This window comes from Jaculus jaculus, chromosome 2 (assembly GCF_020740685.1).
Source record: "Jaculus jaculus isolate mJacJac1 chromosome 2, mJacJac1.mat.Y.cur, whole genome shotgun sequence".
NCBI classification, from domain to species: domain Eukaryota; kingdom Metazoa; phylum Chordata; class Mammalia; order Rodentia; family Dipodidae; genus Jaculus; species Jaculus jaculus.
In genome coordinates, this window is record NC_059103.1 from 18,786,144 (window position 1) to 18,799,183 (window position 13,040).

General features: G+C 45.1%; 1 protein-coding gene across 1 annotated transcript; it reads left to right on the forward strand.

The window, feature by feature from the left end:
• The first annotated feature begins 1,647 nt into the window (after positions 1-1,647).
• Sbds (SBDS ribosome maturation factor) lies at positions 1,648-9,344 on the forward strand. The gene is made up of 5 exons (XM_045144453.1): positions 1,648-1,901; positions 3,211-3,340; positions 4,218-4,418; positions 7,354-7,518; positions 8,698-9,344. The coding sequence occupies exons 1-5, from the start codon at positions 1,774-1,776 to the stop codon at positions 8,824-8,826; spliced, it is 753 nt and encodes a 250-aa protein (XP_045000388.1). The 5' UTR covers positions 1,648-1,773; the 3' UTR covers positions 8,827-9,344.
• Positions 9,345-13,040: the final 3,696 nt, after the last annotated feature.

A 13,040-nucleotide genomic window follows, 5' to 3' on the forward strand; every position in this document is an offset into this window, starting at 1 on the left:
GCCTGGCAGCTCGTAGGTGTGGGCCTTGTCATCCCAGAGCTCAGGACGCTGAGACAGGAGGATTGAGAATTCCTGTCTGTAAAAATAACACTTTTTTTGTTTTTTTTTTGTTTTTTTTTGAGGTAGGGTCTCACTCTAGCCCAGGCTGTACTGGAAGTCACTACGTAGTCTCAGGGTGGCCTCGAACTCACGGCGATCCTCCTACTTCTACCTCCCAAGTGCTGAGATCAAAGCACTGCGCCACCACGCCCGGCTTAAAAATAGAAAAAAATTTTAATAAGTGACATCGGAGATTTAAAAATAGGAAACGAGGGAGAACTGTTTGGGGGAGGGGACTGGGCCAGGTGTGGTGTCGCTCGCCTTGAATTGCAGCACTTGGGAGGCAGAGGTAGGTTCGCCATGAGTTCAAGTCCACCAGAGTGCATAGTGAATTCCCGATCAGCTTGGAATAGATCGACACCCTACCTCAAAAAACAAAACCAAAGAAAAAGAAATGAGATAAAATGGGCAGTGCGGTGTGGGGGCTGTTTGGTTCCTAAGTGGAACAGACTGGCTGCGAAAAGGTATGATTTAAGAAGAGAGAGTATGTGGTGGATACTAAATGACATTGAGATGTAATAAACCTCGTTAGGCTAACATATTTAAGGTCAAAACCATATGAAGATTTGCTTTAGGGGCGGGACTTGAAACAGTGTCTTGTAGTCCAGGTTGGCTTCGAACTCCTGGACCAACTGCTGGTATTACAAGCAGATGCCACCATCCCCAATGAGTTGCTTTAAAAATACTACAATAAAATGATTAGGGTTAAAACAAGAATGAGGCCTAGCGAGATGGCAAAGCAGTTAAAGTGATTGCTTACAAATGCTGATGGTCTAGGGTCGATTCCCCAGCGCCCACATAAAGTGGTTCGTGCATCTCTAGTTCGTGTGCAGTGGCAGAAAACCCTGGCGTGCACACATACCCACTCCCCACTCTTCTCTCTCCTGGCAAACAGATTTTTTTTAAAAACACACACACAATATTTTTTAAATGCAGGGCATTGTGGGCACACACCTTTAATCGCAGCACTTGGGAGACAGAGGTAGGAGCATCACTGACTTCGAAGCCAACCTGGGACTACAGAGTATCAAGTCAGCTTGGGTTAGAGTTGAGACTCTACCCGAAACAAAATAAAGAAAGAATGAAAATGTCTTGATAACTATTGAAGTGCCATGATAGGGCTCATTGCACTTTTCTCCATCCTTTAGTATTATTAAACATTTCTCTTTAATAAGAGGTGTATGTGAGTGCGGCCCCCGAACTCTGCAGAACTAAGAACAAGACAGTTGTGTTCCCATTGACCACCACCCACAATCTTGTCAAAACCCTTAAAAAGTTCATTGGCGTCGGGCGTGGTGACCCACACTTTTAATCCCAGCACTCGGCAGGCAAGGGTAGGAGGGTCACCGGGAGCTCGAGGCCAGCCTGAGACTACAAAGGGAATTCCAGATCCTACCCCGAAAAAGTTCATCTGCTAAGGCCAGTGACGTCACGGCAGCGCGCCCACTTTGCGGGCGCGGATATATGGCGCAAAGGCGCCAACGCGCAGGCGTAGCCGCTCGCCGGGTTACGCACCGTCTGACGCGTGCGCAGTAAGTCCGCCCGACGCCCTGGGGAGGCCTGCTGGGCGGAGCTCGCTCAGCGGACGTTAGAGTTCAGCGCGCCGCCGGGTGGTCCACAAGCTGGCTGTGGTGGATCTCGGGCCCGGTGGCCTGAGGTCCGTGAACAGCCACCATGTCGATCTTCACCCCCACCAACCAGATCCGCCTGACTAACGTGGCCGTGGTACGGATGAAGCGCGCGGGGAAACGCTTCGAGATCGCTTGCTACAAGAACAAGGTCGTCGGCTGGCGGAGCGGCGTGTGAGTGTCCCTCCCTGTCCTCCCGGCTGGCCGGAGCCGCAGAGCTCAGGACCACGGCCCGACTCACTCAGCCTGGGCTTCCTTTTGTGTGGGTTTGGCTTGGCTTTCATGAGGCTGCTGGTGATGGTGGCCTACACCTAGAAAGCCGAGGCAAGTAGGCTTACTGCTACAGCCTGAATTTTGGGCCAGCTTTGGCAGTAGAGATTCAGAAAAAAAAGGAAAGAAAGAAAGAAAACTATAGCTACAACTTTTAAAAAGAACAAAATTGTGGGCGTTTTCCTCGAATAATAATACAGGAGCCTCATCTTTTAAACATTATCAGTGAAGAGAAGCCCGTCGTTGTGATAGTTTTTCATGACGACAGAAGCTTTCAGATACTGTAATAGTACTTCATATGTCCGTCATCTCAGGAACCCAGGGTTTCTTGTAAGTGCGTAGTCGTGTCTTCACTACTGCCATCTAGGGACCGGTATTCCTAGCCACACCCCACCCACCACACCCTATTTCCCTTACATAAAATAGTGACTTTTCTCTCTAGCGAGTAAGTGGGAGGGAAAAAAGGGGGGGTTCGGGGATCTGAGCTTTAAGATTGTACCTCTACACGAAGAGTACCTTAGGAAAATTTGGGATTTTTGCTTAGTTTTTTTTTTTTTATTCATTTGTATGCCCACCCAGATTGTTTTCTTTTGTGTGTGTGTGTGTGTGTGTGTATGTGTAGACACACACACCAGTGTCTCTTGCCACTGCAAACGAAGGCTTATCTGAGTTTAAGTAGGTAACAGGAACTGAACCTGGGCCAGCAGGCTTTGCAAACAAGTGCTTTTAACAGCTGAGCCATCTCTCCAGCCCCTACTTTTTAAAAAATATTTTTGTTTATTTTTATTTAGTTATTTGAGAGCAACAGAGAGAAGGAGAGGGAGAGAGAGAGAGTGAATGGGTGCGGCAGGGCTTCCAGCCACTGCAAACTCCAGGCGCAAGCACCCCCTTGTGCATCTGGCTAACGTGGATCCTGGGGAATCGAGCCTCGAACCAGGCTCCTTAGGCTTCACAGGCAAGCGCTTAACCGCTAGCCATCTTTCCTTCTTTTTTAAGATAGGGCCTCATATAGCCACAGCTGACCTTGAACTGATTCCTCCTGCCCCTGCCTCATACTCCCAAGTACTGGGATTATAGGTGTTCACTCCCGTGCCCAGCTTGTAATACTGATTGTTTCATGCTGTTTATCTCATTGCCATCTTGTATTTAAATGTGAGTGAATTTCCAAGAATCTAGTAGATTTACACAAGACTCTCTCTCCTGCCCTTCCAAGGGAAAAAGACCTTGATGAAGTTCTGCAGACCCATTCAGTGTTTGTAAATGTTTCCAAAGGTCAGGTTGCCAAGAAGGAAGACCTCATCAGTGCATTTGGTACAGACGACCAGACTGAAATCTGTAAGCAGGTAGGCTGTGCAGCATACCTGCTTCCCATGTTCATTTACAGCATAAGTGTTCAACTTTAAAATACCATTTTTGGAAGGAACACATAAGAATATCACTTTGACTTTAATTTATTTGCAAGCAGAGAGAGAAATAGAAGAGAGAGAGAGAATGGGCCCACCAGGGCCTCCAGCCGCTGCAAACAAACTCCAGATGCACGTGCCACTTTGTGCATCTGCCTTTATGTGGGTACCAGGGAGTTGAACCCAGGTTGTTAGGTTTTGCAGGCAAGCACCTTAACTACTGGGCCATCTTTCCAGCCCCAAGACATCAGTTTTTTGAGAAATGATCTTACTGTGTGGTTAAGACTGGTTTCAAACTCTGTGTAGCAAAGCCTGGTCTAGAACTCCTAATCCTCCTGTATCTGCCAAACTTAAAATCAAACTTTCTAACAAATTAACTCATTGTATATATTTTTTGATGTGGCATATTTGCAAATCAAATGTCTTTGCTAAGATTGCTATATGCTCTCTGTACACAGTCCTCGCTAGGTGAGGATCTAGGATCTTAGTGGGCAGCATGGTCCAAGGCCTGCTTTAAGGGAAGTTCAGTCCTGCATATTAATAGCTGGAGAGCCTGAAAATTCATTTTCTGCTGGGCGTGGTGGCGGACACCTTTAATCCCAGCACTCGGGAGACAGAGGTAGGAGGATCGCCGAGAGTTGGAGGCCACCCTGAGACTACATAGTGAATTCCAGGTCAGCCTGAGCCAGAGTGAGACCCTACCTCAGAAACCCCCCCCCCCCAAAAAAAAAAACTCCTGTCTACTTACTAATTCTTGAGGAGTAGAGAAACACAACTGCTTTCTTAAATTTATTGGGGGTTTTTGTTTGTCATGTAGATTTTGACTAAAGGAGAAGTTCAAGTATCAGATAAAGAAAGACATACACAGTTGGAGCAGATGTTTAGAGACATTGCTACCATTGTGGCAGACAAATGTGTGAACCCTGAAACAAAGAGACCTTACACTGTTATCCTTATCGAGAGAGCCATGAAGGACATCCACTATTCAGTCAAACCTAACAAGAGTACCAAACAGCAGGTAAGTGCAAATAAAATATTTTGTTTTTATTTGAACCAGAGAGAAGGAGGGACAGACAGAGAGATTGAGAGAATGGGCATGCCAGGGCCTAGATGCATGTGCCATGCTGTGCATTTGGTTTACATGGGACCTGGAGAATCAAACTTGGGTCTTTAGACTTCGCAGGCAAGCACCTTAACCACTAAGCCATCTCTCCAGCCCAAATAAAATATTTTTTAAAAAAAGAGTTCAAGGTTAGTCAAGGCATAATGGCAAACTTCCAGCACTCAGGAGGCAAAGGCATTAGGATCACTGCAAGTTCAAGGCCAGCCTGAGACTACATAGTGAATTCCAGGTCAGCCTAGGCTAGAGTGAAACCCTACCTCGGAAAAAAAAAAAAAAAAAAGAAGAAGAAGAAGAAAGAAAGAAAAGATGGATGGACAGACAGAAAAACAGCTAGTCAGCTAGCTAGCTAGGTCACAGTAATACTTTCCAGAAGAGTAGTTCTAGGGAGACAAAGTAGTAAGATCTGTCAGAATTTCAAGATGTATCTTGGCAGACATGTCTAAACTTCAGAGTTCTCATGCCAAACAGGTTATTAAAGAAGCATCCAATCCATCAGAAGCAGCTGAGCCCAGTGTCAGCCCGGTGAGATGGGCTGGGTGTGCCATGCCACGTTCACAGGCCAGGGTGTGCACACCTGCACTGACTCACCTCTTGCTAGTAGTCTCCCAGATCCTGGAGCCACTCCACAATAGCGTATGTGGCTCCTTGTGCATTTCTCTTGGGTTGGGTCCTCATTTGGACCATTTTGGCCTCATTTTTCTCAAATTGCTTAAAATCTTTTTGCCGCCTTTTTTTTTAAGGCTCCTTGTAGAGAACTGGGTCCAGTTGTCTACACAGCCCTGATCATGTCTTGTTCTAGACACATTACAGATCCAAAAAATGATTATTGGTCTTTCATTTAGATTTCTCTGGTTTTCTTGGATTCTTCTTTCCCCCATAAAGATCTCACTTACTTTAGTAGCATCTCATGGCACTCCTCACACTGTCTGGGAGCCTCATGCTGCAGTCCAAATAGGGCAGAGACGTGTCCTCTTGTATTTTTGTGGGTTCACACACTTGCTTTCCTCTGTGATCGGAACCACCCAAGACCAGCCTGTGTGGCAGTTGACACCAGATTCTTCTCACAATTGTCACTTCTGAAGTCCTCATCTTCCCCTCCCCACCCCCAGGCCTTGTACTAAGGGCAGCAGTGGAGCTTGGGTTTCTTCCCTGGAAAGGCAGAAGCAAGGCTGCCAGAAGCTGCCCAAGGCCTGTAGGAACTGTCTACAAGGCATTTATGTAGCAGGAAAGTTCTTTGTGGAGGCTTTTTATTTTAAATTGAGGGGGATGCAGGGCTGGGGAGCAGATAAAGGCATTCACTTGCAAAGTCTGCTGACCCAGGTTCAGTTCCTTAATACCCATGTTTTTGTTTTGTTTTGTTTTTTAAAAAAGGAAGGTTCAAGCGGGCGTGGTGGTGCATGCCTTTAATCCCAGCACTCAGGAGGCAGAGGTAGGCAGGTTGCCATGAGTTCGAGGCCACCCTAAGACTCCATAGTGAATTCCAGGTCAGCCTGGGCTAGAGTAAGACCCTACCCTGAAAAAAAAAAAAAGGTAGGTTCATGTGCAAGGCTCAGGGTCCATTGCAAAAGAAGTGGCAGAAAGAATGTTAAGGGCCAAAGAAAGGGTAGGACTCCTTACTAGGCACTCCTCCTGACACAAAATGGCCTGGATATCCATGACCTCACAGTGCCTGACACTACCTACACAAGACCATCATAATAGGAGGAAAAGATCATGACATCAAAATAAAAGAGAGACTGATTGAGAGGGGGAGGGGATATGATGGAGATTGGAGTTTCAAAGGGGAAAGGGGGGGGGGGGAATTACCATAGGATACTGTTTATGATCATGGAAGTTGTTAATAAAAAATAAATTAATTTTTAAAAAAAAAAGAAGGTTCATGGAATACCCTAGTCCATTTTTCTAAGGATTGTATCTCTGGTCTCACCACAGTTCTGTGATTAATGATATTAACTCAGGTGGAAGATCAGGTCTTCAAAGCGTGGAGTTGTAGATTTAGAAGTCTCTGCAGCCAAAAGAACTGGAAACACTCTGTTCTGGAGAAGCTCAGATGTATGTCTGCATATCTTTTCTGTCCCTCTCCCCACTCTCTGGATAGTATTTTACATTTGTTTGTTGCTTGCAGTTCTAGGCAAGTTCTCTTCTGCTGAGCTACATCCACAGCTCTCAATGTTGTTTTTTTTGTTTGTTTGTTTACTTATTTGCAAGAAGAGAGGGCAGAGGAGAAGAGAGATTGGGTGCATCAAGGCCTCCAACTGATTCAAACTAGCTCATGCATGCACCACTGTGTATCTGGCTTTACGTGGTGGGTACTGGGAAGTCGAACCCAGGTGGTCAGGCTTTGCAAGCAGGCGCCTTAACCAGTGAGCAATCTCTTCAGCACTCACTGGTGGTTTTTCAAACACTGGATTATTTTATTTTCATTTCATTCCAGTCTTTCCAGTTTCTTATATGATTTCATTTAGATAGCTATTTCATATATATATATAGAGAGAGGGGGGGGGGGAGAGAGAGAGAATGAATGAATGATGAATGAATATGGGCATACCAGGGACTCTTGCCAGTGCAAGCAAACTCCAAATGCATACAGCACTTTGTGCATCTGGCCTTACATGGAACCTGGGGGATAGAACCCAGGCCAGCAGGCTTTGTAAGCAAACACCTTTAAGTGATGAGCCATCTCCTGAGCCTTCTGCAATTTCTTATGTTCTTTGGGTCACAGTTCAGAAGCTACTGGCCTGCTGCAGTTCAGTGGAAACTGCTTTGTTCTTGAACACCTCGTTCCACTAGCACAGGAAACAAGCAAGCACTGTGGATTTTGTCTTCACAGGCTTTGGAAGTGATCAAGCAGCTGAAGGAGAAGATGAAAATAGAACGTGCTCACATGAGACTTCGCTTCATCCTCCCAGTGAACGAGGGGAAGAAGCTGAAAGAGAAGTTGAAGTCACTAATCAAGGTGGTAGAAAGTGAAGACTATGGTCAGCAGCTGGAGATTGTAAGCTGATGGTGGCTGGGGTGGGGGGCCCCGTAAGAGACTTGGTCTAGAAATTGTTAGATTAAAATTTTTTCTTTTTTTTCTATTTCTTTGCTTCATGCTTACTTGTCCTGAATATTGTATTACTTTCTGTAGCTTTGACCAAAATACCTGAGAGAAAACTTAAGGTCCAAGGCTGCTTGGCCCCTTCTGCACTTGGGCAGAACACCTGCAGATAGGAAGTGGGCAGGGAGGATACTAGGACCATGTATAGTCTTCAGAGACACACCCCCAGATCCACCTCCTCCAGCTATTCCTTTCCTTCTACTAAAGTTTCTGGAACATTCCAAAATAGTGCCATAAGGACAAAATAGCACCTGGGAACAAAAGATTTCAACAGATGAGCCTGTGGGGGTTATTTCATATTAAGCTAACATGTCAGGGTTGACTACATTGTAATTAAGCACATTTAAGATTTACTTATTTGCCTGGTGTGGTAGTATATACCTTTAATTCCAGCACTCCAGAGGCTGAGATAGGAGGATCACCATGAGTTCAAGGCCACCATGAGACTACATAGTGAATTCCAGGTCAGCCTGGGCATGAGTGAGACAAACAAGAAAGATTTCCTTATTTGCCTGTTGAAACAATTACTTAGACTTATGTTGGTCATGTTTGTTTTCTTATAAATGACAGGATATATTTTGCAGTGAATCTTCTATTGGGGACAACTAAAAATAAGAGTTAAAGTTGAGCTGGGCTTGGTGGTACACTCCTATAATCCCTCCCAGCACTTGGGAGTTGGAGGCAGAAGTTCAAGGCCAACTTTGACTACATAGCAAACTTGGATCACTTCCTTAACTTAATACTAGATACCAGTATCTACTGCAATCCCCTTAAGTCTTTTAGGTAGAGGTGGGTGCTGGGAATTGAACCCAGGGTCTTAGCAGTGTGGGGCAAGTGCTTGCTCTGCCATAGAGCTTCAGTGCCACCTGGGTAGAGCCTTTAGGCAAGGAGGTGAGTACCCTTCCCAAGAGTCAGGGCTGACCTAGAACCCAGCCTGCTGTTCCACCCATATCTGCAACACCTAGAACTGCAGTGTAAGCTCTGAGAGCGCTGCTGGCCCCAACAGCATTTGAACTGGGTTTGTTCTGTGTATTATTTGTGTTCATGTGTTGAACGGCTTGTTAAATATTCCAGGTGTGTCTGATCGACCCAGGCTGCTTCAGGGAAATCGATGAGCTAATACAAAAGGAAACTAAAGGCAAGGGGTCTTTGGAAGTGCTCAGTCTGAAAGATGTGGAAGAAGGAGATGAGACATTTGAGTGACATTCTTCGGTGTTTTATTTCCAGTTGAACCAGTGTATATCTGATCTGCTAAAGCGATGTCATTGTCCGTCCTGTGTTAAACACATCAGTGTAATGTGGGAGTGATTTCATTTTAATTGTAAGTTGAGGTTTCAGGCAAAAATGGAAAACCCAAAATATAAAGTCCAGAGTAGCACTTGGCTACTGTCTCATGTTTTTTTGGTTTTTTGGTTTCTTCAAAAGGAAAGTTAGAGGTGACTCTTACAGATGAAGAGTAAATTGGGTAAATATATAAGATTACGGGAGTGTGTCGCAAAAGGAGTGACTATCGTGTCCTACTATAAACTTGGATGATGACTTCCTGATTTTCTAGATCTATAATGACTATTCAGGACTTAAATATTTAATTTTCATCAAACATGCTACCACTACTTATTCTTGGTAAAATATAAAGTCATTTATTACTAATTCCTAAAGTTTATAATATATGTTAATATAGCTAAAATTATATGTAATCAATAAAACTACTATTATTTTTATTAAGGTCTGCCTTGTATTTCTGGACAGCTTCCTTTTTGTTTTGCTTTTTTTACTTTTTTGAAATAAGAGCTCATGTAACCCAAACTAGCCTCTTACTGTATAGCTAAGGCTGACCTTGAACTTGTGCTCCTCCTGCCTCCACCTTCAAGTACTGGGATTACAGACATGCTTGCTCTACCTGTCTCGGCAAGAGTCAAGGTTTTGGGGGATTTTGTTTGTTTTTATATTTCAAAGTAGGGTCTCTCTCTAACCCAGGCTGATCTGGAATTCACTATGTAGTCTCAGGATGTCCTTGAACTCACAGCAGTTCTCCTACCTCTGCCTCCAGAGTGCTGAGATTAAAGGCGTGCACCACCATGCCTGGCTAGGAGTCAAGGTTCCCCTCTCCCCACTCCCAGGTAGGGTCTGACTCAAACTCAGGCTGACCTGGTATTCATTCTACTCTCAGGGTAACCTTGAACTCACAGTGATCCCCCTACTTCTGCCTCCTGAGTGCCACCACACCCAGCTAGGAGTCAAGGGTTTTATTTTCACTTCTATTTAATGCCACCATACAACAGTATATCACATTGTATTAATTTAGGTCATTTCACTACATAGTTATACTAATCCACCCATCCTAACCCACATGCCATCTATTTCACTCATAGCTATTGTTATATAAATTTACATAAATTAAAATTTGTAGGGCTGGGGAGATGGCTTAGCAGTTAAGCACTTGCCTGTGAAGCCTAAGGACCCTGGTTCAAGGCTTGATTCCCCAGGACCCACGTTAGCCAGATGCACAAGGGGGCACACGCATCTGGAGTTTGTTTGCAGTGGCTGGAGGCCCTGATGTGTCTATTCTCTCTATCTGCCTCTTTCTCTGTCACTCTTAAATAAAATTTTAAGTTTGTATTAATATTTTCAACAAGGATTACATATATTTTTATTTTTGCTTGTTAACAAATTTTTTTTTTTATTTGAGGGAGAGAATGGTTGTGCCTTCAGCCACTGCAAGCGAACTCCAGAAACATGCACCACCTTGCGCATCTGGCTTACATGGGTCCTGGGGAATCAAACCCAGGTTGTTAGGCTTTGCAGGCAAGCACCTTAACCACTGAACCATCTCTCCAGCCCCTTTTGTGTGTGGCATATGCACATATGCCCTTGCAGTGTCCCATTTGCTTGCAGGTCACTTGCTTGCTCACCTGTAGGAGCTGGAATGGAATGTTAGGTGTCCAACCCCAATACTTGTCTGCCTAATCTTTATTTTGAGCCCAGGTCTCTTTTTTACTGATTGTAGAACCTGCAAGCACTAATGATAACTGGTCTCAGGTGGGATGTAGTTACAGTTATCTACCTGGGTTCTGGAGATTTGAACTCAGGCCCTCATCGTTGTGAATGAAGCTGGGTCTCTACAGTCCAAAACTGTGTTGTAGAAATTTAAGTGAATCTTTGAGTCTTTTTTTTTTTTTTCTTTTTCAAGAGGATCACCAAGAGTCCCAGGCCAGCCTTAGCTGCTGAGTGAGATCTTGTCTTTATACTTTGTCTTTATACTTTTTATTTATTTGACAGAGAAAGAGGGAGGGAGGGAGAGAATAAGCACTTCAGGGCCTCCAGCGACTGCAAGCGAACTCCAGACGCATACACTCCCTTGTGCATCTGGCTTATGTGGGTCCTGAGGAATTAAACCTGGGCCCTTCTGCTTTGCAGGCAAACACCTTAACCACTAAACCATTCCTCCAGCCCTAATTCTGAGTCTTGATCCAAGAATATAATAGACCTGAGTTTGGTGGCACATGCCTTTAATCCCAGCACTCGGAAGACAGAGGTAGGAGGCTCATTTTGGCCATCCTGAGACCACATAGTGAATTCCAGGTCAGCCTGGACTAGAGTGAGTGAAACCCTACTTTGAAAAACCAAAAATACAGGGCTTAGCAGTTATGGCATTTGCTTGCAAAGCCAGTTTGATTCTCCAGGACCTACGTAAACCAGATGCATAAAGGGGCCCTGGCGCACCCATTTTCTCTCTCCCTCCCTCCTTCCTTCTTTCTGAAATAAACAAAGAATATTTTGAGTTTGACCTTTTTGTGGGTGGGGGGACAGGCACATGTGGAAGTCAGAGGACTACTTTTGGCATCCTCACCTCACCAGGCTAAAATGGTCTTCCAGCTTCCAGAAAATTTCCACATCTGCTTTCCATCTCACCAAGCTTGCTGGGAGTACAGAAAACCCCACAGCTTCCAGATTTATATGAGGTCTGGGGCAAGCACTCTATGCACCCAACCATCTCCCCAGCCCTGGTTTTGTTTTTGTTGTTGTTGTTGTTGTCTGTGTGTAGCATGTTGTATGTGTATGTGCCCTTGTGCTGCCCCATGTGCTCACCTGCAGCAGGGTACACTCGCCTAAGGCGGCAGAACAGAACAGATGAACCCCATCACTCTTCTCTCCATTCGTCTTCTTACTGATCCTGGAGCTTGTCATTTTTTCATGACCTCTCAACAATTCCTGAGCCTCTGTCCTCCTGCAAGACTAGGCTCACAGGCATGCACAGCCACAGCCCACTGTTGATGTGAGTTCTCGTGCTTGAGCAGGAAGCACACTTAACCACTGGACCATCTCTCCAGCCTGACACTGATTTTTTTATTTGGAGTCTAGTTCTGAAGCATTAGCTGCCTCAAATTCACTCATCTTACCTCATCCTCCCCAGTGCTAAGATGACAGCTGTGCCCCCACACCTTACTATTCTTGCAGCTTCAAGCCACTCATAATTCACCCATTAGCAAGGCAAGAGAAATTCAGGATCCTCACAAATGGGGTGGTTTTTAGTTTTTGTGTGTGTGTGTTTTCTTGTTTTGAGACAGAAGAACACCTTTTCCCAAGGTAGGTCTCACTCTAGCCCAGGCTGACCTGGAACTCAGTTTATAGTCCCAGGCTGGCCTTGAACTCATGATCTTGCTCCAGCCTCCTCAGTGCTGGGATTGTAAGAATATAGGTAGTACCTGAACTCCCAATAAGCTTGACCTGAGGACACAGTGATGTGCTTGCTGGTCTGTGAACTACTTCCCCTCATCTGGCAATTCTGCTATTCTCTAAATTGTGAGAGGAAAAAGCACAATAGCTCACCATGAGTGCCAAACAGTTTTAAAGCAAAATCTCTTGAGACTTTAGTACATCACAGGTCAGTATAATATAGAAGGAAGATGTGGGCTTGTATTCTGTCTAGGATGGAGATGAACTTTCACACACAAATAAGGGGAAAAGTGTTCTAGGGCTGGAGAGATAGCTTCGAGGTTAAGGCACTTGCCTGCAAAGCCTAAGAACCCAGATTCAATTCCCCAGTACCCATGTAAACCAGATGCACAAGGGTGGTGAATGCGTCTGGAATTTGTTTGCAGTGACTAGAGGCCCTGATGCATCCATTCTCTCCCCCAAATAAATATTTTTTTTAACGTGTTCTAGGGGCTGGGGAGATGCTTTAGCCATTAAGGCGCTTGCCTGCAAAGCCAAAGGACCCAGGTTCGATTCCACAGGACCCACATAAGCCAGCTGCAAAAGGGGGCGTATGCATCTGGAGTTTGTTTCCAGTAGCTGGAGGCCCTAGCACACACTCTATTTCTCTCTCAAATGAATAAAAATAAAAGTGTTCTAGGGCAAGGCATAGTGGTACGTGCCTTTAATCCCAGCACCTGGGATGCGGAGGCAGAAGGATC

Excerpts from the sequence above, each read along its gene's own strand:
- Sbds (XM_045144453.1), top strand. The coding sequence starts at position 1,774 with ATGTCGATCTTCACCCCCACCAACCAGATCCGCCTGACTAACGTGGCC. Across the intron at positions 1,902-3,210 it reads GTCGGCTGGCGGAGCGGCGT|GGAAAAAGACCTTGATGAAG; the intron begins GTGAGTGTCCCT and ends TGCCCTTCCAAG. Across the intron at positions 7,519-8,697 it reads ATGGTCAGCAGCTGGAGATT|GTGTGTCTGATCGACCCAGG; the intron begins GTAAGCTGATGG and ends TAAATATTCCAG.